Source organism: Littorina saxatilis, unplaced genomic scaffold, assembly GCF_037325665.1.
Source record: "Littorina saxatilis isolate snail1 unplaced genomic scaffold, US_GU_Lsax_2.0 scaffold_933, whole genome shotgun sequence".
In the NCBI taxonomy this organism is placed as follows: Eukaryota; Metazoa; Mollusca; class Gastropoda; order Littorinimorpha; family Littorinidae; genus Littorina; species Littorina saxatilis.
In genome coordinates, this window is record NW_027126749.1 from 1 (window position 1) to 24135 (window position 24135).

Consider the following 24135-nt stretch of genomic DNA (forward strand, 5'->3'; position numbering starts at 1 on the left):
TTCAGTTTTTTGTATTGCAAAAAAAAAAAAAAAAAAGGAACGAGATAAGAAAAGCTAAATTGTCTGGCGTTCCAGTCAGTAAATGTTCACATGTGGAATTTGGGGGCCCGGTAGCTCATTTGGTAGAGCACTGGACTTGTGATCCTAGGGTCGCAGGTTGGAATCCGGGCTGGGGCGGACACAGGTCAACTTTATGTGCAGACTCAGAGACGGTGTCCATGTTCCACCCCCGTGTCACCACTGTGGCACGTAAAAAGACCTCGCTCATTCTGCCACAAGTGCAGGTGGCTGATTACACCTAAACATGCACACACCTGGGTTAGCGCGACTCTGTTGCTGCTAGCTTTCCACTGGGAGGAACTGACCTGAATTTCCCAGTGATGGGACAATAAAGTAATGAAAATGGAAATGAATATTTCCACCACCTTTTGTTCCAGCCCCAGGACGCCCCGACAGACAGAGCGCCCGAGACAGGGACACTCACCCTCAGTCCAACAGCACACAGCTCAAGGATCCTAAAATGACCTCCCAGCAGGTCGTCTTTGGCCAGACGCTCGAAGGTCACCCCATGATAACCCGCACGACTTACACGCGTGTGGAAGCTACGCTGCAAGATCGTAGCCAGGCGTCACAGCCGTCTGCATCAGGCAGGGCAAGAGCCACGAGGTAAGGGGTTTGAATCTTGTTGGGGAGGAGGTATGAGAGTACAGTGGAACCCCCCTTTTAAGACCTCCAAAATTGCGAGAAAATCTGATCTTGAAAAGGAGGGAGTCTTAAAATGGAGGTAAATGTACTGAGGTCATGCAAAGAAAGTCTGAAAAAGGAGGGAGTCTTAAAATGGAGGTAAATGTACTGAGGTCATGCAAAGAAAGTCTGAAAAAGGAGGAAGTCTTAAATCGGGGGTCTTAAAAAAGGGGGGGGGGGGGGTCGGGGTCCACTGTAGTGGTGATGATGATAGTCTAGAGCCACTATTTCTCTCCCTCTCTCTCTCCATTTGCCTTTGTGACTGTCTTCTGTCTTTATAGTTGTCCCTCTGTGTGCATTTGTACACACATTCCTTTGCTTACCTAACTACAGAACTGTGCACTTGTTTTAGCCGTCAAGACAGCTTCTGTAATAGTGCTGACGTGTCCTCTCAATATGAGGCTTATATCGCGCGTATTCCATGGGTATAGTTCTAAGCTCAGGGATTTTTTATTTTTTTTATTTTAATTTTATGCAATTTATATCGCGCACATATTCAAGGCGCAGGGATTTATTTATGCCGTGTGAGATGGATTTTTTGAGTCACTTGAGAAAAAGTGACTCTATGTAATCGGTCAGTGTTAGTCTGTCCGGCCGGCCGGCCGTAGACACCACCTTAACGTTGGACTTTTCTCGGAAACTATCAAAGCGATCGGGCTCATATTTTGTTTAGTCGTGACCTCCAATGACCTCTACACTTTAACGATGGTTTCGTTGACCTTTGACCTTTTTCAAGGTCACAGGTCAGCGTCAAAGGAAAAATTAGACATTTTATATCTTTGACAAAGTTCATCGGATGTGATTGAAACTTTGTAGGATTATTCTTTACATCAAAGTATTTACATCTGTAGCCTTTTACGAACGTTATCAGAAAAACAAGGGAGATAACTAGCCTTTTCTGTTCGGCAACACACAACTTAACGTTGGGCTTTTCTCGGAAACTATAAAAGTGACCGGGCTCAAATTTTATGTGAACGTGACTCATTGTGTTGTGAATAGCAATTTCTTCCTGTCCATCTGATGCCTCATATAATATTCAGAACTGCGAAAGTGACTCGATCGAGCGTTTGCTCTTCTTGTCTAAACATGTTTTGCTTTCTCGGTTTCATTCTGTGTTTGAGTCTGCAGTTTGACAATATATAGGGGGGGGGGGGGGGGGGGGGGGGATAAAAGAGATATTTTCTGTCATCAGTCAGACTGTTTCAGTGTCAACCAGTGTCAAGTGCTTTGTGTGGTTACTCCTATTGCAACTGTGACTCATTAATGTAAATTGGTTGATTTATTAGTGATTTTACACAGAGAGCTTACATACAAAGTTTCGTACCCATGCAGTTAAAGGGGACCTCCAGTCAAAATTGTTGCCTAGTTCTTCTGCTTATCGGAATCCTCACCTTTCTAAATGTCTGTTACCAAATTTTTGCTGCACATACTGACATAGATACCGACTTTCGTTGGAGCGAATACAATGGCTTGAAAATCACATAAATTATGTTGAGAGGCTCACAAGTGGCTTCCGTGACATGGTTTACCACACCACAGAGAGACCTGCGATGTCAATTTTAGCTGTCGTGTGAGTGCACCTGCACTTCAGTTGACGCCATAGGCGCTTGCTATAACAATATGATAATCAAATAATCACTGTTAATGGTAAAATGTATGTTCTTTGGTAAATAAATTGTATTTTAGGGTCGCCCAGAATTTTGCCAAAACATCATTTTTCAGATACATACCTTTGTTATGGCTCATTTTATTCAGACATTATTCATCTTTCATGTGCTGCAATTGTATTTTGCATAAACAAATCATTGTTTGAGATAATAGCCTTTTAGTTGGGTGGGTGTGGTGCTGACAACACCCAAAATGGCGACCCAAAACAGTAAAAAATAACATTCAGTCACTCTCCTTCTGTACCTAATAACAAGGATTACTCCCTTGAAAACCTGAAACAATGGGCACCTCCCTATCTGCCATTCAAAATGGCCGACTAGACCGTTTACTGTGTCGCGCATGCTGTGTTCATTTTACTTTCAAGATACATTGTGTGTAGCTGTGTTGAGTGTATTTTAGGGTATTGCAGTTTGTTTTGGTAAAGACTATGCCCGGGGATAAAAAGTATGGGCCTTCAAAGCCCAAGAAACGCAAATTTTGTGGAAATAAGCACATGAAGAAGCAGACGAATCAAAACAGCGAAAGTATAGCATCGAGTGACGAAACTGTAAGTGCTGAAAGTTCAAGTTTTGGTACAACTACAAGTGAATCAGCAGATTGTACCACTCGATCGGAACAAAAACTAGAGAACCCTGCCTTGTACAAACTGATCTTTGATTGTAGTAGTGAGGAGTCTGGTAATGAGGAAGAAGATAAATCAGACAGTGAGTGGGAAGAGAGTGAGGAAACTGATGATGCACAGAATAGTTGACATCAAAATTCTAGGTGACAACATTTCAGCAAATTTAGTGTGTATAGCTTTTGCTTTCATGCTGTGCAACTGTATAAAGTAGAAAGGGTCTAGCAAGCACCTTTGCTTTCCATTGTGTCAATCAACACTGTGATAGGCAGCAAACTTTCTCTTCTTCCCCCCAGGTTCCTGTTGGCAATTCTGTTGTCAACACCGTAAATCGAAGAGCGGTGTTTGTTATGAGATGTGTAGGAGCTGACGTATCTGAACTAGAAACATTCCAGTTACACCGCACACTGACCGTTTGGTATAGCTGAGTTTGTTCGAAGATAAGAGGGTACAAGCTGCTTCGGAATTTTTCTTGTTACTCGGGGTTTCTCCAACCACCCCCCCCCCCCCCCCCCCCCCACCCCCTTTCTGTGTTTTATTCTCACACAGTGTGTGCCATTCGTTCGTGCTTTCTCTCTCTCTCTCTCTCTCTCTCTCTCTCTCTCTCTCTCTCTCTCTCTCTCTCTTCTCTCTCTCTCTCTCTCCCCCACCCCCCCCCCCCCATTTGCATGCATGTGCCTTGTGTTCTATCCAAGTTTGTGTGCTATTGTGTTCGTCACTACTTTATATAAAACTCGAACACATTTCGTGTCGAAAAACTACTGCTTTCTGGCATAATTTTTGATTTTTCTTTCTGAAGTGACGAGCTCATTCTCCCCAAACATACTGAACAAGGCGGAGCTTGGCTCCTTTTATACCAGGAGTCGCCTCTTTAAAACATGAAACCTGGCGTTTTTCAGTGCAGTGGATTTTGGTGCAGTTAAGTAGAGTTATACGGAGGTGTAGCTAGAAAATTTGATGGTCGGACAAATCGTCCTGATCAACAAAACTTTTTTCGGTCATTTGACCGTTTCCATATATTTTACGGACATTTAATGTTACAAAAACTCTCTCTTTCTCTCTCTTATCAAATGAGAAAGCACACAAACACAGCTAACCTTCAATCAGCTTCTGACTAGTAATGAACTGACAATAAAAATAAGAACAAACCAATATTGTGACACTACATAATTGTTTTGGAGAAAACAAAATGTTAATTGAAGGTTGTCCTACTTCCTGGGACTGTAGGTTGAGCTGTTGCATTGATAACTGAGGCAGACTAAGACAGACTGATGCTGTGTTCCAACTGAAGAACCTCTTTCGCTTGTTTTTTGGGTTGATTCTTCTCCCAAACCCGATACCGATGGTTGCGATGCCGACGCCAACAGATCGGTGGCCTCGTATTGCTCACTTCCCTGTTCATCTACCAAAACCCTACCCCTACTCCCAAAACATTCCAGAGTTCTTTGATGTTTCTTTTTTTAATCAGGGATTCAATGGAGGCCATGTTTACATAATCTCAATTGGACCATGAGGACGAATACGAGTGATCGTTTTCTATATATATATATGTTAGCTTGTAAGTTTATTTGCCATCTTGTTTAATAAACGGTTTTAGGTCTGACCGATTTTATAGCAAACTGAGCGGTCATGGACCGGCTTATCATGTAAATGGACGGACATTTGACTGGATTACAATTTTTCGGACAATTAGGAAAAAATTCCGGTCTAGGACCGATATCTGACACCAAACCACACCCCTGGTTATAGCTTCTTCTTCTTCTTCAGCGTTCCTAGATCAGGCCTCAGATTTTCAGTCTAATATGGGTTATGAAATTTGTGGTCAGCAATTTGGCGCACCATAAGGACAGAACAGAGGGATGTTCAGAAATATCAGGGATGGGAATTGACCCGCAAATCACCCATAAGCCCCCCCCCCCCCCCCCCCCCAAAAAAAAAAAGTTGTATGTTTCTGGTCACCTGACCCTACCTATTTTCCCTGCCGACTCGACTTTGTTTGCATTTAAAACAAAACAAGAAAAAAATGGTTTTTCGAAGGAAAAAAAATCCTGTTTTTTGACAAAATAAGTTGAAAAGATGTTTTAAAAAAAAGATTCCCGACCTACCTACCCTATATTTTTTAGTCACGTTACCAGAAACATACACTTTGGGGGGGGGGGGGGGGGGGGGGGATCATAAAGGTGAATTTCCGCCTTTTTCACTTTTTCCAATTCCCATCCTAAATAATGTGTAAAATTTTCTTCTTTCCTTTTGCTCTACCAGGACAAACAGTCGAATGTGAACAAGACGGTAGTGATGCTGATGCTGAATCACCTTGTGAAGAAGACGAGGGTCCGCAGCCACCGATACAAACAAAGAAAGGCGAGTGATGTCATCTCGGCATATTGTTTGGAAACCAAGTGGATACCTGGTGTTTTTCAGTCGATTTTGCTGCACACCTTCATTGCTATTTGACTTTGATCTGAAATATGATGTAGAATCACTGCTAGTCTCAGCCCATGAATCCACATGTTCTGTACATAGTTTTAACGATCAACATATATGGCCAAGAGTCTGATTTGGCGTCAAACCAAGTGGACAGGGGTCCTGTTTTGCCCACATCAGAGCTCCCTGTAGGATTCAAAACAAAGAGTCATGATGACCCCCTGTCCAAAAATCTGGAAGTCATTTTGGAATTTTAGGGAGTCACATTTTATCTAGGATTTTTCTCAAAGTTTAACGTGTGTAAACTAGCGACTGAAGGCAAGGAAAACTTGGCTTGCAACGTTAGTTATTTCGCTACACAGTAGTAGTGAACGTCACGCGATTTTGCTAGCGTTGTATACTTGTGACTTTGCATTCGGAAACGCACCTCAGTGGTGACGTTCGGAAATAGTGTCTGCTGTGCACGGAAGCTTCTTCACAGGGGTCAAAACCTGCGCAGTTGACGCAGTGAGTGAAAATCTCGGCGTGATTTCAGTGCGTCAATTACGCAGAATCATGCGTTATCGGCAGTTGTAAAAAAACAAAAGTGGGTAAAGTACCGTATGTCTTGTGCACTTGTGTGTTAATTTGTATGATACTTGGGAATTGTTGCTATGCTGTTGGATGCAGGGGTGCTAGTTGTCTGATTCAAAACGGATTTCTGATTTGGGATGTTTGCTTAAAAATAATTTCCGATTTGATCAGGTCCGATTCAGGAATTAACTCTAAAGATTTCGATTTCTCATTACCGAGAAAGTATAGCTGGCGATGTCGTCTGCTAGACATCCCACGAAAGACGCGGCAAGCGTTACTCCACTCCACTGCCACTGAAATGTGGCGCTTTCAACAGCGTCATCACCCTGGGGCCACGAATCGGATCATAGATTGCACCCCCACCCACCCCGCTCATCAATTTTTTTTGGCGTCAATTTCCTATAGCTTTCTTGTGTGTTTTCATGCTTGACTATTTAGTCTTCCGATTTAGGTGCGCCAAAAAAATAATATCTTGTGGATTTCAGATTTGGAAGGTCTTAGTCACCAGCACCCCTGTGGATGAAATGCTGCTGCTAAAACAATTTGTTGATTTTTTTTCTCAGGATTTCCTACTGAGTGTGAATCTATCGAGTCTGACCAATCAAACCATTCAGCATCTGAGAGCAGTGTGAGTGTAGAAACTAAAATATATATGTCGTGCCCATATCACATTACCTGCTATTCAGACTTGGTCGTGTGACACGTTTTCTTCCACACGAGATTACGTTGATTGTCTAACGAAGCCGTCAGGCTGAGTTAGACATCAGCTAATCGAGTGTGGAAGAAAACTCTGTCACACGACCAAGTCGGAATAGCATTTATGTCACAGCTTCAACAGAGGAGAGAACAAACACGTTTTGCGTACTCAAGCTTGACAAACCTAAACACAGGAGCAGCCATTGTGGAGAGATCTACTTTTTGACGGAAGTGAACGAACAACTATGAATGACGTCTCGGTATATGTGAACGACGTCACAGTCATCGTCACAGTCTGTATCTTTTGAAGCATCGCATTCTTCGTGACGTCTTTCTGTGTCTGCATCCGCGAAATGTTGTTCTTTTCGGGGTCTTTGTCATCTATGTTCAGAACTCTGTCCTTCCAGTTTCAGACTAACAGGCCTCCTGAGCGAGCCACTTTCCAAGGGCAGCTAAATTCGCGTATGGGAACAGTACTGTCGTCTGGGATGTCGTTCTCAGTATTCTCAGCGTTGAAGAATTTGTAAAGAGAAGAAACGATAACAGCAGGAGAAATAAAAGTTGTGTGTGCATTTTGGGGCTTTTGGGGGGACGATTTCGAGTTTGAATCCGTTCTTGCACATGTTCCAAAGCATGTAACAATCTTGCACACGTTTGCTTTAGTAGTGGCAGAGAAGGAAAGTGTGTGACATACTTGCCTATTACGCGTAATGGGATATGGTGTGATATGGGCACTACATAAACACTGATAAGATAATGCAATGGTCAATCCAAACGTTGGTTTTACTCAAAGCATCGCTTATTTGTGCATAGAATAAAATAGACAATACCCGCGCTGTGAGGGGAATGTGAAAATGGGTGCATCTGTGTGCGTGGAATCGTATGGGGTTGATTGTTTTGTTTTGATTTTTGAGTCACTTAAGAAAAAGTGACTCTATGTAATCGGTCAGTGTTAGTCTGTCCGGCCGGCCGTCCGTAGACACCACCTTAACGTTGGACTTTTCTCGGAAACTATCAAAGCGATCGGGCTCATATTTTGTTTAGTCGTGACCTCCAATGACCTCTACACTTTAACGATGGTTTCGTTGACCTTTGACCTTTTTCAAGGTCACAGGTCAGCGTCAAAGGAAAAATTAGACATTTTATATCTTTGACAAAGTTCATCGGATGTGATTGAAACTTTGTAGGATTATTCTTTACATCAAAGTATTTACATCTGTAGCCTTTTACGAACGTTATCAGAAAAACAAGGGAGATAACTAGCCTTTTCTGTTCGGCAACACACAACTTAACGTTGGGCTTTTCTCGGAAACTATAAAAGTGACCGGGCTCAAATTTTATGTGAACGTGACTCATTGTGTTGTGAATAGCAATTTCTTCCTGTCCATCTGATGCCTCATATAATATTCAGAACTGCGAAAGTGACTCGATCGAGCGTTTGCTCTTCTTGTTTCATTGGAATACGGAGAGGAGATCAATGGGGATTTGAAATCCGAACCTGAATATGTAGTTTTGTAACTGTTATATCCCCGAAATCAATAATATACAACTGTTGATTAAAGGGCCAGTCCAGAGCAATTTTTGCCATGTTTATTTTTAGCCGATCTGAATCCCAACCTTCCTTCCTAACTATATTCCACCCAAGTTTTAATCTCCAGGAAGCTAGCATTCCACCACTACTGCACTAGAAAGAAAACCCAGTATTCACGCCCATATGTACTAAATACGCCACTTCTTGGCCAAACAGCACATGTTCATAACTTGTGTAGTTCACAGAATGATCGTATAGTAACAGCGAACCCCCTACTGGCACTGAAACTGCATTGGTGAGCACTCTGTATGCTATGCAGTCGGGGAGACCATCACATATTTAGAAACTGGCGTTCTACCCCCAACAGTAGACCAAACAGCTTGTGCACAACCACACTATCAACCCAAGAAAAATGCACACTTCTAAGTAAATAACTAAGCCCGTATTTCAAATTTTAGGCAATGGGTAGCTATCGTACAGATAATGAAAGCGGTGTCATTCATACCCTCCGCGACAATCACAGCTCAACGCACAGCACGTTCCATCGACCGGCCCATCAGTATTCTATAATAGCGACTGGCCCAGCACTGAGAGAGAGGCTCTCTCTGTATACCAAACCAATCCCCAAAGCTAACGCCTGCCTTGCCTGTGGTCGAGCCGACGGTCAGGCGAATTTCGATTTAAAAGTTTAAAGGTCACTTCCGACGTACACGATCGGAAGATTGTTGGATCGTACAGCGCTTATAAATACTTTTGAGACATAACAAAAATGGTCGCAGACATTTTCCAACGTGAGGATTCCAATAAGCCAATAAAAAGATGTACCTTTAGGTATAGATTTATCTGGCAGGATAAATATTGGTTTAGACATAAATGTTTATCATATTTTTCGTGCTAGCAATTATGGCATCATATTAGGATAATGCATATGTAATACCCACAGGGTAAGTATTGAAAGAAACCAAAATTATAATACATTTGTGGGATTTTCATGCCGGTTTGTATTTAAATTGTTTGACAGGATGCCTCATACCGACCAGACACGGAAAACTCTGACGCAGACTCTGTATCTACCGTGTACTCAATTTTGCCACTTGTACAACCACCCCCTACAAAAGGAAAGGTGTCCTCTTCAAATGAAGGTATTTTTTTCAAAGACAAATAACATTGCCAGGTTTCACATGCATGGCAGGGCCAGACTACCGGGGGGGGGGGGGGGGGTTATGGGGGTTGCGCAACCCCCCCCCCCCCCCCAGCCTAATCATGTACCTCACTTATTTAAAACATTTTTTATTATTGTTTATTTTATGCCGTTTCATGCAAGGAGCGACCATTTTCCTATCTCAGAATATAACCTACCCATCAGCTTCAGGGGGCAAAGCCCCCTCACCCCCGCCAAGGGGATGTTCCCCCTAGCCACCACTGGCAAACCCCCCCCCCCCCCCCCCACTCCTCTTAGCCTAGTCCGGCCCTGCATGATACAGTATGACTTTTTTGTGTATAAATAATCTGTTTGTACTGTGCCTGTGTTGAGCGGAAAATTGTTGCCCTGCTTTAGCTCATGTCAACAATTGGACTGACCAGAATTGATTTTGGATTACTGAATAGAAGTGATATCCGATCGGATATCCGACTGTGATATATTTCTTGTAGTACCAGTTCCAGGACCGAATACCAAGTGCATAAATAGCGTAATTTGCGTAAGTGACGGCTCGTGATTGCTATCAATTTTCTCAAAGATGGGGCTTGGCTATCCTATGTTATCCCACGGCAGTGGGGCGGGGATGTAGCTCAGTCGGTAGCGCGCTGGATTTGTATCCAGTTGGCCGCTGTCAGCGTAAGTTCGTCCCCACGTTCGGCGAGAGATTTATTTCTCAGAGTCAACTTTGTGTGCAGACTCTCCTCGGTGTCCGAACACCCCCGTGTGTACACGCAAGCACAAGACCATGTGCGCACGAAAAAGATCCTGTAATCCATGTCAGAGTTCGGTGGGTTATAGAAACACGAAAATACCCAGCATGCTTCCTCCGAAAGCGGCGTATGGCTGCCTAAATGGCGGGGTAAAAATGGTCATACACGTAAATAAAAAGCCGGGGGAGTTTCAGCCCATGAACGAACAAACAAACAAACAAACATCCCACGGCAGTTTACTGATAGCTCAAACTGTCTGTATGTGTTTCTTATTTTCATTATTGACTTTTTAATTTTAAATGTTAGGGAATAAATGGAGAAAATCTATGCAGCAGGTGGTGGTATATTGCCCGCACACTCGGACAATGCTTGTTTTCTTCTTCTTCTAGTCAGTCAGATAGCCAGACAATCAGTTGCTCATTTATATGCACCCATCTTGAAAATAAAACCATAACGGTTTTTAAAAAAGAATAACACACACTATGCATGAATAAATACCAACAGCCTTCAAAGTTCAACCGACAGCCTTATTCTGTGACAAAGTCAGCATAATTATGTTCATTGTTGCGGCAAATTGTCGTCTAGGCGACATTTTGCTGCTCTACATAGTACATGCCTGGCTGGGTTTGAGTCCACTGGTTAGCCCGGTGTCAGAATAATGTGACTGGGTGAGATGAAGCCTGTGCTGCGACATCTGTCTTGTGTGTGGCGCACATTAAATGTCAAAGCAGCACTGCCCTGAGATAACCGAAGGGTGGACTGGGCGGTGAGCAAACAAAGTTAAGTTAAGGGTTTGAGTCCCTTCGAAAGTAGGGTGGATGATGTTTCAGTCTATCCAGGGTCGACTTATGTAAGACTCTTCGTGCCTATTCTCGACGTGTGCATCATATATATGCATGTGAAAAAGATCCTGCTTCACGGTACGATTAGACTGGTCAAAGCAGATACCCAGCATGCACATACATATTGGCATAATCTTTCGAAGGGACTCGGATCCCTTCTATATCTTTTTTTTACATCAATGTTGTGTTCTGTTCAACAGTCGGTGGGAAAGGAGCAACTTCTACTCCAACAGTCGATGGGAAAGGAGCAACTTCTACTTTAACAGTCGGTGAAAAAGGACCAACTTATACTTCAACAGTTGGTGGGAAAGGATCGAGCAACTTCCACTTCAACAGTCGGTGAAAAAGGAGCAACTTCAACAGTCGGTGAAAAAGGAGCAACTTCTACTTCAACAGCCGGTGAAAAAGGAGCAACTTCTACTTCAACAGTCAGTGAAAAAGGAGCAACTTCTACTTCAACAGTCAGTGAAAAAGGAGCAACTTCTACTTCGAAGTGAACTTCTTCAGGGAAATCTGTGTTTACTGTGGAGATTTTGACAGCCATCTGAGAAGACATTTACTACGTAAACATTCTGATGAAGAAGCAGTTGCTCCCATGGGGTCGCCTTCACGCGGCGGGAGTGTTTCCACTAAGCTACCCCACCCCTTTACTTCTCTTCTTTTGTCTTATTTCTGCCTTACCAGTCCTTTCACCTATATTTCCTTCCAAGAAAACTCTCCCTACTATTCCCTGCAGATTTCCGATTCCTTTCTTGTTGTCTTATTTCTACCTGACTGGATCCATCACCTTTATTTCACTTACCAAAAGTCTTCTTTTCCACATCCTTATTTCTTTGCCCCCCGCATGTCGTAAGAGGCGACTAACGGATTCTGTTTCTCCTTTTACCCTTGTTAAGTGTTTCTTGTATAGAATATAGTCAATGTTTGTAAAGATTTTAGTCAAGCAGTAAATAAGAAATGTTAAGTCCTTTGTACTGGAAACTTGCATTCTCCTAGTAAGGTCATATATTGTACTACGTTGCAAGCCCCTGGAGCAATTTTTTGATTAGTGCTTTTGTGAACAAGAAACAACAAGTGGCTTTCCCCTATCCCATCTCCCCCCCTTTCCCCGTCGCGATATAACCTTGAATGGTTGAAAACGACATTAAACACCAAATAAAGAAAAAAAGAAGCAGTTCAAGCTGCATTAAAACTTCCCTGTGGACAAGAACGGGATAGTGCTTTTGCAGCTATTCGCAAAGACGGAATTTTGGACACAAATCGGACGCTGCCAAAAGAAGGCAAGTTCATATGTGAGCGCAACCAGGGAGTTGAAAAACGTGTGATGTGTGGAGGGTGTCATGGTTTTTTTCAGTAAGAAGGGCTCAGGACTCTAGTCAGACTGGTGCTCAGCCCTCTTCTGCTCAGGACTCTAGTCAGACTGGTACCCCCCGCGGGTTAGGGGGAGTCCCATATTGGTTGGGACCAGAAAGAATTTACCCGATGCTACCCAGCATGTCGTAAGAGGCGACTAACGGTTCTGTTTCTTCTCTTCTTTTGTCTTATTTCTGCCTTACCAGTCCTTTCACCTATATTTCCTTCCAAGGAAACTCTCCCTACTATTCCCTGCAGTTTTCCAATTCTTTTCTTGTTGTCTTATTTCTACCTGACTGGATCCATCACCTTTATTTCACTTACCAAAAGTCTTCTTTTCCACATCCTTATTTCTCTGCACCCCGCATGTCGTATGAGGCGACTAACGGATTCTGTTTCTCCTTTAACCCTTGTTAAGTGGTTCTTGTATAGAATATAGTCAATGTTTGTAAAGATTTTAGTCAAGCAGTATGTAAGAAATGTTTAGTCCTTTGTACTGGAAACTTGCATTCTCCCAGTAAGGTCATATATTGTACTACGTTGCAAGCCCCTGGAGCAATTTTTTTGATTAGTGCTTTTGTGAACAAGAAACACTTAACAAGTGGCTCTATCCCATCTCCCCCCTTTCCCCTATTCCATCTCCCCCTTTCCCTCGTCGCGATATAACCTTCGTGGTTGAAAACGACATTAAACACCAAATAAAGAAAGAAAGTCAGACTGTTGCTCAGGACTCTAGTCAGACTGTTGCTCAGGACTCTAGTCAGACTGGTGCTCAGGACTCTAGTCAGACTGTTGCTCAGGACTCTAGTCAGACTGGTGCTCAGGACTCTAGTCAGACTGGTGCTCAGGACTCTAGTCAGACTGGTGCTCAGGACTCTTCTGCTCAGGACTCTAGTCAGACTAGTGCTCAGCCCTCTTCTGCTCAGGACTCTAGTCAGACTGTTGCTCAGGACTCTAGTCAGACTGGTGCTCAGCCCTCTTCTGCTCAGGGTTCATTGAAAAAGAAAAGAGACTATGTTGTTTGGACATCTGCTGACACTGAATCAGTTTCCTCTTATTTTCAAGTCTTTTTTTACTGCTAAAGGGACAGGCACAAAGGGTAAATTGCCAGGTAAAGATTGTGTACTGAACTTTTTACAATTGCACACTATTTTTTCTGGAAGACATTTCTCCAAAGACAAATTGGTGAAGTTGGTTAAAACCAAAGTGTTCAATGAGCGAACAACACTCAGAAAAACCAGGGCTCAATGTTTGAAACCTTTTGAAGAATTTTCATTGGCCATATATCCAGAAGCTCGCATTCATTTCATGGATAAGTGAATGGGACAAACGTCCGGACCAATGGTCAAGTTTGTGAGGATATGATATTATGAGTATATAGTCACAAATATGTACAAGTTTGTGTATAATTATATGTGTACCGTATTTGACGGATTACAAGACGCACCGTTTTATAAGCCGCACCCCCGACTTTTAACAAAAAAATTGGGACGAGCCACGTATAGGCCACGTCACTATATTAGCCGCCGTCGAAAAAAAAATAATCAGATCGTGTCAATCAATCAAAACAACCAGGCAAACAAAAATTACAGTATTTGGCAAAATCGGCTCGGAGAATAAACAAGTGAAACAAAGAAGAAAAGTGAAAAAGTTTGAAGAAAAATATCACACACACAATTTGTAACCAACACACACATGTAGTCCCGCCCGGAATAAGCTTTTTTTGGGATGATTTACAACTTTTGCGCACATTTCGAGCGGACGAAAACACAACATGGCGGCTCTCGCTCCTCCAACTATCGCAAGACACAAAAAAACGAAATCTCGCGCACGCGCGAGATCCTGATACATCCAATGTTTCTCTGTACGGTATCTTGTCACGACGACTTGTTGACAAACGAAGATTCGCGAAAGAAAGAGAAAAGGGCCGAGTCTTGAGTAGAGAGCTAATAAAGTACCGGTAATCGCTAATCGAGCGAAATGAAAATCCGCGGCGACTTCCATTAGGTGAATGCTATTCAAGTTTAGGTAACGTTTTAGCCGCATCTTTTTATAAGCCGCAATGCGATTTTTTTTGAAAAAAAGTCGCGTCTTGTAGTCCGTCAAATACGGTATATATGTACAGTCGCAAGAATGTACAAGTTTGTAAGGATATGACTATTACAGTATAGGTGTGTATGGGCACAAGTATACATACAAGTTTGTAAGGATATATTACCGTAAAATCCCTAGCATAAGCCCACCATCTAGCAAACGCCCACCCCCCACTTTGGGCCAAAAGTTGTGCACAGGGGTAACTACCTAGCAAACGCCCACCCTGCTTTTTTCAAAGAGACTATAGGCTCACTTTCACTAGGATTTGTGCAGCCTGTTCTAAAAGTCATCTTTTTCCCCTTCTTTACCTTTTCGTGTTTCTTTCCTTTTTTCTTATTCTTTGTCCCCTCTCCTCACTCCCACCCATCGTTCATGTTTTTTTGAGTTTCTCTTCTCTTTTTTTTCCCTAAGTTTGTGGGTTTTTCTTTCTCAGAAAGATTGGGCCTTTTGAAGACAAAATCCAAGTTCAGTTAACGTTTCATTTCCAAAGACGATCGTGTAATTTCTTCCTTGTACAGAAAGAAAGGGCTTCATTGGTGTTGACATTTCGACATTTCATCAAGTTTCTTTTTCCCGGAATTGTGTTGTTATTGTTTGTCCTTGCAAAGGTCTGGTGATTTTCTTTTTACTTTATAAATTTATATAAATGACTATGCTTGGGTTGTTTTCAGAAGAGCCAGTCCTTTTCTCTCTCTCTCTCTCTCTCTCTCTCTCTCTCTCTCTCTCTCTCTCTCTCTCTCTCTCTCGGTTGGCCTTCTTTGCCTCAAAGTAATTTTTCTTTCTTTTTTCCTTCACTTCTACTCACACGACCTAACTTACATGCTTTCGGGGTTTGTATTCACTCAATTACACGATTGAGCACAAAACTTACTTTGTGCAAAGGGGTCTATCCCTAGCAAACGCCCACCCCCCAATTTTGCCCTAAATCTGTGCACAGGGGGGGTGGGCCTATTCTAGGGATTTTACGGTATGTGTGTGTGTGTTAGACTGTGAAGGAGACATCACATTTTTCAGTGCGTGTGATATTCAGTTGTCCGTAGGCTTTGGTCGCAAGCACAACAGTCTGACTGCTACTGAATTTTCCTGGCTGGTTACCCCTAGTGTGTGTTGTTTACGGTATATGCAGTTCACGTCTCAGCTACTCAAAGTGAACATTGGTTTAAGTAATGGTTAAAATTACGCACACAGAGCCATTCTATGTTAAATCAAGTTATCAAATATCAACGAATCAAATCAGAGAGAGGTTGAGAGACTAAGTCAAAGAAAGGGACTGTGACTGTGAGACAGTAATTAGTCAAGGGACAGAGTAAAGCGAGGGACCGGACGGTTCTCATGCTCGCAGACATTCACGAACAAGGATACAGAACATTTGCGATTGTATGCCTTTTAATTCTATGAATATTTTCTGCAATTGCACATACCTGTCAAGTACTTTTGGCCTCTGACCATAGTAAATGGCATAAGAAACCATAGTTGGGGATCAAAAACCATAGTTAATGCGTGGATCAGGATGTGGTTAAACACACAAATTCAACTTCTCACGCATACACACTAAACCAATCAGATTGTTTTTCGCAAACTAAAAGTAAAACACATAAATTCCTTTCTGCACAAACTGCTCTTTATTTACCACTACATGTAATACATTTACACTGCACTCTTGTTCGTTCATTTTTGTTGTCACTTGTCACTTGTGTTCTTAGTTGTATTCATCTGTGCAAATGCTCCCATGGGGTCGCCTTCACGCGGCGGGAGTGTTTTTACCAAGCTACCCCACCCCTTTACTTCTCTTTTTTTGTCTTATTTCTGCCTTACCAGTCCTTTCACCTATATTTCCTTCCAAGAACACACTATTCCCTGCAGTTTTCCAATTCTTTTCTTGTTGTCTTATTTCTACCTGACTGGACCCATCACCTTTATTTCACTTACCAAAAGTCTTCTTTTCCACATCCTTATTTCTCTGCACCCCGCATGTCGTAAGAGGCGACTAACGGATTCTGTTCCTCCTTTTACCCTTGTTAAGTGGTTCTTGTATAGAATATAGTCAATGTTTGTAAAGATTTTAGTCAAGCAGTATGTAAGAAATGTTTAGTCTTTTGTACTGGAAACTTGCATTCTCCCAGTGAGGTCATATATTGTACTACGTTGCAAGCCCCTGGAGCAATTTTTTGATTAGTGCTTTTGTGAACAAGAAACACTTAACAAGTGGCTCTATCCCATCTCCCCCCTTTCCCCTATCCCATCTCCCCCCTTTCCCCTGTCGCGATATAACCTTCGTGGTTGAAAACGACGTTTAAAACACCAAATAAAGAAAGAAAGAAAGAAATCTGTGTAAATCTTTGCTTTGTCAATCATGCTGCCAGTCACCTTAAAATCATGGCAGCATGCATCAGAGTTAATTTTGACCTGCAAGAAGGCAGTCAGTGTGTCAGCTCCCAGACTGTGATCCAGCACTTAAAGGTGTTGCAGGGTTTCACTGCCAAATGGAAATTTATTCAACATTTTCCTCACACAGGCCACGTAGAACTGGCGCACATCATGCCAGAACTTCTGTTGTGTTGCTGGTGCAAGCTCCTCCTCAGAAATGAATGAACGGCAGTCCATGCCAGCAAAAAAAATTTAAAATAAATAAATAAAAATTTTTTTAAAAAAATAAATAAAAAAAAAGGCTGAAAATGCGTATGGTTTGAGGTATACGACGTAGGACCCAAAAAACACCGAAAAACCGTAAGAATTACGCAGAATGCGTAGGACTTGACAGGTATGAATAGCATGCTTTTTTATGAATGTCAAAAACTACTATTTAGTATCTTGTTTAGATTTCCTCACAGTATTGATTTTATATATGTCGTCTTTTATACGCCATATGTCTTAATATTGCTTGCTTTTGTGTATATATGTATTTCTGTGCAAAATCGTTTGGGTTATTAACTTATTGTTTCTCAATTTTTCTTCACTTCGTTTATCTCCCGCAGTGGGGCACTGCGGTTATGAAATTAAAGGCCCCTTCTGTTTTTGGAACCGCAGGAGCTTTCTAGTTTGCTGTTAGGTAGATTTTTGGTTCCTCTTTCCTGTCATGCTCTCTTTTTCTTCATGAATTCTTTTCTTTTTTCTGCCTTCTTGCTCATTCACCTGTATTTTTTCCAAAAATCTCTTCTCTTGCCGCTTGTCTCGCGATTCATGTATAGTTTAATCTGTTAGTGTTCTGATGTAAGTCCAGCAGTAGATAGGTTAAGCCTATTTTAACATACTGGAAACTGGTAATCTTCCAGTAGGTATTAATTTAGTTTTACTAAAGCCTGCTGGGACACAAGTAATGGGTTAGTGCATTTGTAAACAGGAATCGCTTGACAAGTGGCCCCCTTCATCCCCCCCTTCCTCGTCCTGATATGGCTCTGCGTAGTCGGCTGGACGTTAAGCAACAAATAAACAAACAAACAAACAAAACAAATGTAATCGGTCAGTGTTAGTCTGTCCGGCCGGCCGGCCGGCCGTAGACACCACCTTAACGTTGGACTTTTCTCGGAAACTATCAAAGCGATCGGGCTCATATTTTGTTTAGTCGTGACCTCCAATGACCTCTACACTTTAACGATGGTTTCGTTGACCTTTGACCTTTTTCAAGGTCACAGGTCAGCGTCAAAGGAAAAATTAGACATTTTATATCTTTGACAAAGTTCATCGGATGTGATTGAAACTTTGTAGGATTATTCTTTACATCAAAGTATTTACATCTGTAGCCTTTTACGAACGTTATCAGAAAAACAAGGGAGATAACTAGCCTTTTCTGTTCGGCAACACACAACTTAACGTTGGGCTTTTCTCGGAAACTATAAAAGTGACCGGGCTCAAATTTTTTGTGAACGTGACTCATTGTGTTGTGAATAGCAATTTCTTCCTGTCCATCTGATGCCTCATATAATATTCAGAACTGCGAAAGTGACTCGATCGAGCGTTTGCTCTTCTTGTAGTTATTGTTAATTTCTTTAAGCTACAGTTACAATTGTTTGAGTTCTTTAAATGAACATTCTAAAGTTTCCTTGAGTGTCAATAAAATGATAAATATTTGTACAACTTTGTTGCATGTTTCTGACTGTGAACATAGATTGTGTTGCATGTTTCTGACTGTGAACATAGATTGTGTTGCATGTTTCTGACTGCGAACATAGATTGTGTTGCATGTTAGTTTTGTTACTGTAAATTTATTAATGCTTGACCAGCACGGTTAGCCTAGTGGTAAGGCGTCCGCCCCGTGATCGGGAAGTCGTGGGTTCAAACCCCGGCCGGGTCATACCTAAGACTTTAAAATTGGCAATCTAGTGGCTGCTCCGCCTGGCGTCTGGCATTATGGGGTTAGTGCTAGGACTGGTTGGTCCGGTGTCAGAATAATGTGACTGGGTGAGACATGAAGCCTGTGCTGCGACTTCTGTCTTGTGTGTGGCGCACGTTATATGTCAAAGCAGCACCGCCCTGATATGGCCCTTCGTGGTCGGCTGGGCGTTAAGCAAACAAACAAACAATTAATGCTTGCATTTGAAATTCCAGTGACATTAACAGTGCTACCACACAAATGACAGAAAAATAAAACAACAACAATAATTACCATATTTTCTCAATACATGTAAATTGTAATAGGGTGTCTAAAGGTGATCCATGATAAGTTTCATCCCGTCGGGTTTAAACGTACTGAATATTATCCCGACAGGACCGAGTCATCCCTAGTTTGCGAGGTTGTGCTGTTCACATGGGCAGAGATTTTGATTTGACTTGCCGCCGACTAAAATCGCTTGAAAGTTGGTCACAAGTTGGTTGCAAGTCTTCCATGTGAACAGCACTTTATCGTGTATCTAAGTCATCCGATTGTTGCTTTAAAGCCCCCTTTTCCCTTTTATGACAATAGGCGACTTGCACTATCGGCCTGCACCGCCAAATCGCGCGATAAATCTGCCATAACTTTCATGGCCTTGCGAGATCTGCCGCAAAATGGGGGCATGTCCGGATAGCTCAGTGAGAGTTTGCAGACACTTCGCCTTGACAATTCATAATTTTCATAAAATTGTGAATTTTCAATGTGAAAAGTGTGCTGCAGCAATGATAGCCGCGAGAATAATTCGAAAGTTCGTTCAAAGCACCCAAGCATAGCCCATGCAAAAAGAAAAGGCAATCGAGTTTTTTTTTAAAACATTTATTTCACACAAGCCAGAAAACACCAGTGCTTGTGAGAGCAAAACGTTTGCCCGCAGCGAAGTGAACTTTCCTTCTCTTTCACACTCGAGAGCTATTGAAGCGGGGTATTGTGCAAGTTGGTTATTCTGTATTAGGTTGTCCAAAAACACATACTGTTGAGTTCAATCATAATTCTGTCAATGATGCGTTTCATAATCATATACCAGTCGGTTTTTTTTCTTGTCTGGAATAAAGACTTTTTTCAGCATTACCAGGCTATTCATGGTCTCATGGATCTGTTCCCGTTATAACACCCAAGTTAAGCAGCGAGGGGGCTAAGATGCGGATGGATGACCGTCTAAAAGGGCGTAGATTACTGCATATATATCTCTTCACCTATAACAAATGATTTCCTTCTTCACTTCGGCCTTGTTAAGATTTCATTGGTTTCAATTTGAAAGTTAAAGAAAATTTCATAAATTATGTTACAAATATGCAGTGTTAGGAATAAGAATACAAACATATAGAGGAAGTTCTTTTGGGTGCAGTGAACAACAAATGTAAACTCTCTTGTTGGTATGTTTTAAAAATCTAAACGGTTCATACTTTCAATCTTGTAGGTAGGTTTATGTTCGCAAGTTCACATAAAATCATTTATGCAACAAATTCAGACTCACCTAATTTAGCCAAAACGATATATGACAAAATGTTGCATCAGTTGATTGATGTCAACGGAGGGACGATACTGCCTTCCGTGAAACATAATTATTTTTAGCCACCAAGCTCACCACTGAAAGCTAACATTATTTTAAACCTGGACAATTACCGGTAGCTCAGTTCGTAGAGCACTGGACTTGTGATCGGAAGGTCGCAGGTTCGAATTCGGGCCGGGATGGACACGGGTCAACTTTATGTGCAGACCCAGAGACGGAAGCCATGTCCCACCCCCGTGTCATCACAATGGCACGTAAAAGACCTTGATCATTCTGCCATAAGTGCAGGTGGCTGAATACACCTAAACACGCAGACACCTGGGTAGCGCGACTCCGTTGCTGCTAGCTTTCCACTGGGAGGAAACGACCCGAATTTCCCAGCAATCACCACAAATACATACTTTCAAGGTTGATTATTTATTGACAGAAGACTTATTTACAAAAATAAAAAAACTGCAGATATATGATTTGTCATGGTGGCCCTAAGGTTTTTTGAACATATAATAATAATAATAATAATAATGCAAACTTTTATAGCGCTATTCTAGAAAAATGTCTACTCTTAGCGCTTTACAATACATACATCGACCAAGCATACTATACACGCACAGGCAAAGAAACCGACCAAACATAACCAACAAACTATACATGCACAGGCAAAGAAAGCGACCAAACATACAATACACGCACAGGCAAGATAACGACCAAACATAAACAAACATACTATGACCAAACATAACCAACATACTATACGCGCGCAGGCAAAGAGAACAATCAGCACATGTAATAATTACTGACAACTAATAATGCAGGCATACAATGACAGTGACCAACCTTAACCCAACCTTAATGGTCACCCCAAACCCCCTTATATGTTCAAAAAACCTTAGGGCCACCATGACAAATCATATATCTGCAGTTTTTTTATTTTTGTAAATAAGTCTTCTGTCAATAAATAATCAACCTTGAAAGTATGTATTTGTGGTGATTTACTTACAATTTCATTGATAAATATCCAATAAAGTAATGAAAATGAAATGAAAAGTCTTCTGTCAATAAATAATCAACCTTGAAAGTATGTATTTGTGGTGATTTACTTACAATTTTTCATTGATAAATATCCAATAAAGTAATGAAAATGAAATGAAAAAATGAAAATGAATTATTTGATATATTTTCTGTTAGATCAAAGTGGGCCGATCTGTACCTTTAAAGGGGCATTCTAGAGCAATGTTTGCTAAGTTGTTTATTAGCTGCTCTTACTTTCAATCTTGTAGGCAGGTTTTTCTCTGTAAAACCCCCTTTTCTAACTAATGATAAATGATAATTAATTTTAGCCACCAAACTCCCTACAGAAAGCTACAACATTCTTTTTAAGCCTGGACACATTTTTTATATATATCTGGTGACCTTAAATCCCCCTTTTCAAAAGGGTGACTTAAGGTTGGGTTAAGGTTGGTCACCCCAAACCCCCTTATATGTTCAAAAAACCTTAGGGCCACCATGACAAATCATATATCTGCAGTTTTTTTATTTTTGTAAATAAGTCTTCTGTCAATAAATAATCAACCTTGAAAGTATGTATTTGTGGTGATTTACTTACAATTTCATTGATAAATATCCAATATATTTACTGGGAACCTTAAAATCCCTTTTTGGAGCGGGAGACCTAAGTTCCCATATATATATATATATATATATATATATATATATATATATATATATATATATATATATATATATATATATATATATATATATATATATATATATATATATATATATATATATATGTGACCCTCCACCACGAAATGAGTCGCATGTCACCTTTGCATGATTTTTGTATTTTTACATTTTCCCAAAGAGTTTTTTATGCTCTATCCAGTGGTGAAAACCGTTTTAGAAAAGAGCGAAAACTGTTTGAGTTATAAGCCTGTGACTAAGGTGACCCTCACACTGTTACCAGACACTCCCCGGACTTATATTAAGCCTAGCGCAGAACCGCGCGAGGTGGCATGCGACTCATTTCGTGGTGGAGGGTCACATATATCCTCTTTTCTTTGAATAACTGAAGAAAGGAGGAATAAAGAGGTTACATACCTCGTCTCAGTGATTATCAAAAATAATGGTCTCAGTTCGCGGTCATGAAAAAGCTCGCTGAAGCTCGCATTTTTCATGATCCGCTAACTTCGACCATTATTTTTGATAATCACTGAGACTCGGCATGTAACCTCTACATATTACGTCCCCTTAATATGACGCGATGGACGACAGACGTCATGAAATCTATGACACTACGATGATAGTCTCGGCAAGTCGAGACTAAAACTCAGCTATAACACTGAACGACTCTCGCGCAAGTTCTCAAAAGCGTGGTTACCCCTTGCACATCCGGTCGATAGGTACATGTGCATTTTGAAATGTCAAGGACGACAGAAAGTAGAACCAGCTATGATGTATTTCGTTCACCCTTATGTATCCTCTATTTTATGTGTTATAAGAGTGCAATAGTTACATCATAGATGTAACAAGAGAACAATGGAAATACAAGAAATATACCTAGAGTACATTTACAGAAACAAATAAGGGAGGTCATGGGATAGATAGATAGATAGATAGATAGATAGATAGATAGATATATATATATATATATATATATATTTATGTATAGATAGGTATATAGATAGATTGATAAATACAAAGATGTATAGATAAATACATACATTTATACATACTTACGTACTTACATTCTTCCATGAACACATACATGCATGCGTTTAGTCAGGATTCAAAGATAAACAGTATCTGTATATAACATTATGTATCTCCTGAAAACGGACAGACAGACAGACAGACAGATAGACATACATATATGCAACAAGACGAATAGGCATAGGCAGACAAACAAACAGACATACATGCAGTCATATCAACACTTGTAGATACATTAAATGAACAAATTAACATACATTGATGGGTTCCATCGTCAATTTCGAAGTAAAAGTTGGAGTGCACACTGCCAACAGAGCCACGATCAGTGTGCAGGGGTCCCTGTCTGAAACGGACAGCGCCTGGTGCCTGGTCTCTCACTCTGTGGGGAGCAGGCGGAGGAGGTAAAGACCGACATACACCTGTCGATCCAAAATACACTGTGACTTATACCACTTAAACCACGTATTGACGGCATAAATACCTTCTGGTTGAGGCTACGTTGTGTGAATGTTTTGTTATTATGGTTTTTAACAATGAACAACACATTTAAGTTTCAAAGTACCGCTTGTATATATTAACCAGTAATACAGAAAAAAAACGCCAGGCAAAAACAAGAGAGACAGCCAGAGACAGCCATATCGAGACAGACAGAAAGACAGAAACAGAGAAAGACAGTGTCAGGGAAAAAAGATATAAAACAAGGCCTATATTACCATTGGTAATCCATTGTCAACCATCGACACGCAAGAAGTGTGTCTGTATGCATAGTGTTTGATGACATAGAGAGTTAGCGAGTGTGTTTATTAGCGGGGGAGGGAGACAGAGAGCTAACAAGAGAGAGAGAGAGAGAGAGAGAGAGAGAGAGAGAGAGAGAGAGAGAGCTAACAAGAGAGAGAGAGAGAGAGAGAGCTAACAAGAGAGAGAGAGAGAGAGAGAGAGAGAGAGAGAGAAAGAGAGAGAGAGAGAGAGAGAGAGAGAGAGAGAGAGAGAGAGAGAGAGAGAGAGAGAGAGAGAGAGAGAGAGAGAGAGAGAAAGAGAGAGAGAGATTTTAACAAGAACACATCTTTAATTGTCTAAGGCCACAGCCCC

General features: G+C 41.3%; 1 protein-coding gene across 2 annotated transcripts; it reads left to right on the forward strand.

Annotated features, from left to right (window-relative positions):
• The first annotated feature begins 345 nt into the window (after window positions 1–345).
• On the forward strand, window positions 346–12081 carry LOC138955249 (uncharacterized). 2 transcript variants are annotated; one of them, XR_011452160.1, is made up of 4 exons: window positions 346–666; window positions 5294–5392; window positions 9277–9397; window positions 11209–12081. XR_011452160.1 is itself a non-coding variant. In XM_070326890.1 (4 exons), the coding sequence occupies exons 1-4, from the start codon at window positions 2840–2842 to the stop codon at window positions 11349–11351; spliced, it is 483 nt and encodes a 160-aa protein (XP_070182991.1). In that variant the 5' UTR covers window positions 1894–2839; the 3' UTR covers window positions 11352–12081. The 2 variants fall into 2 exon arrangements, 1 of the variants encoding a protein (XP_070182991.1); XM_070326890.1 differs by lacking the exon at window positions 346–666 and adding an exon at window positions 1894–2959.
• Window positions 12082–24135: the final 12054 nt, after the last annotated feature.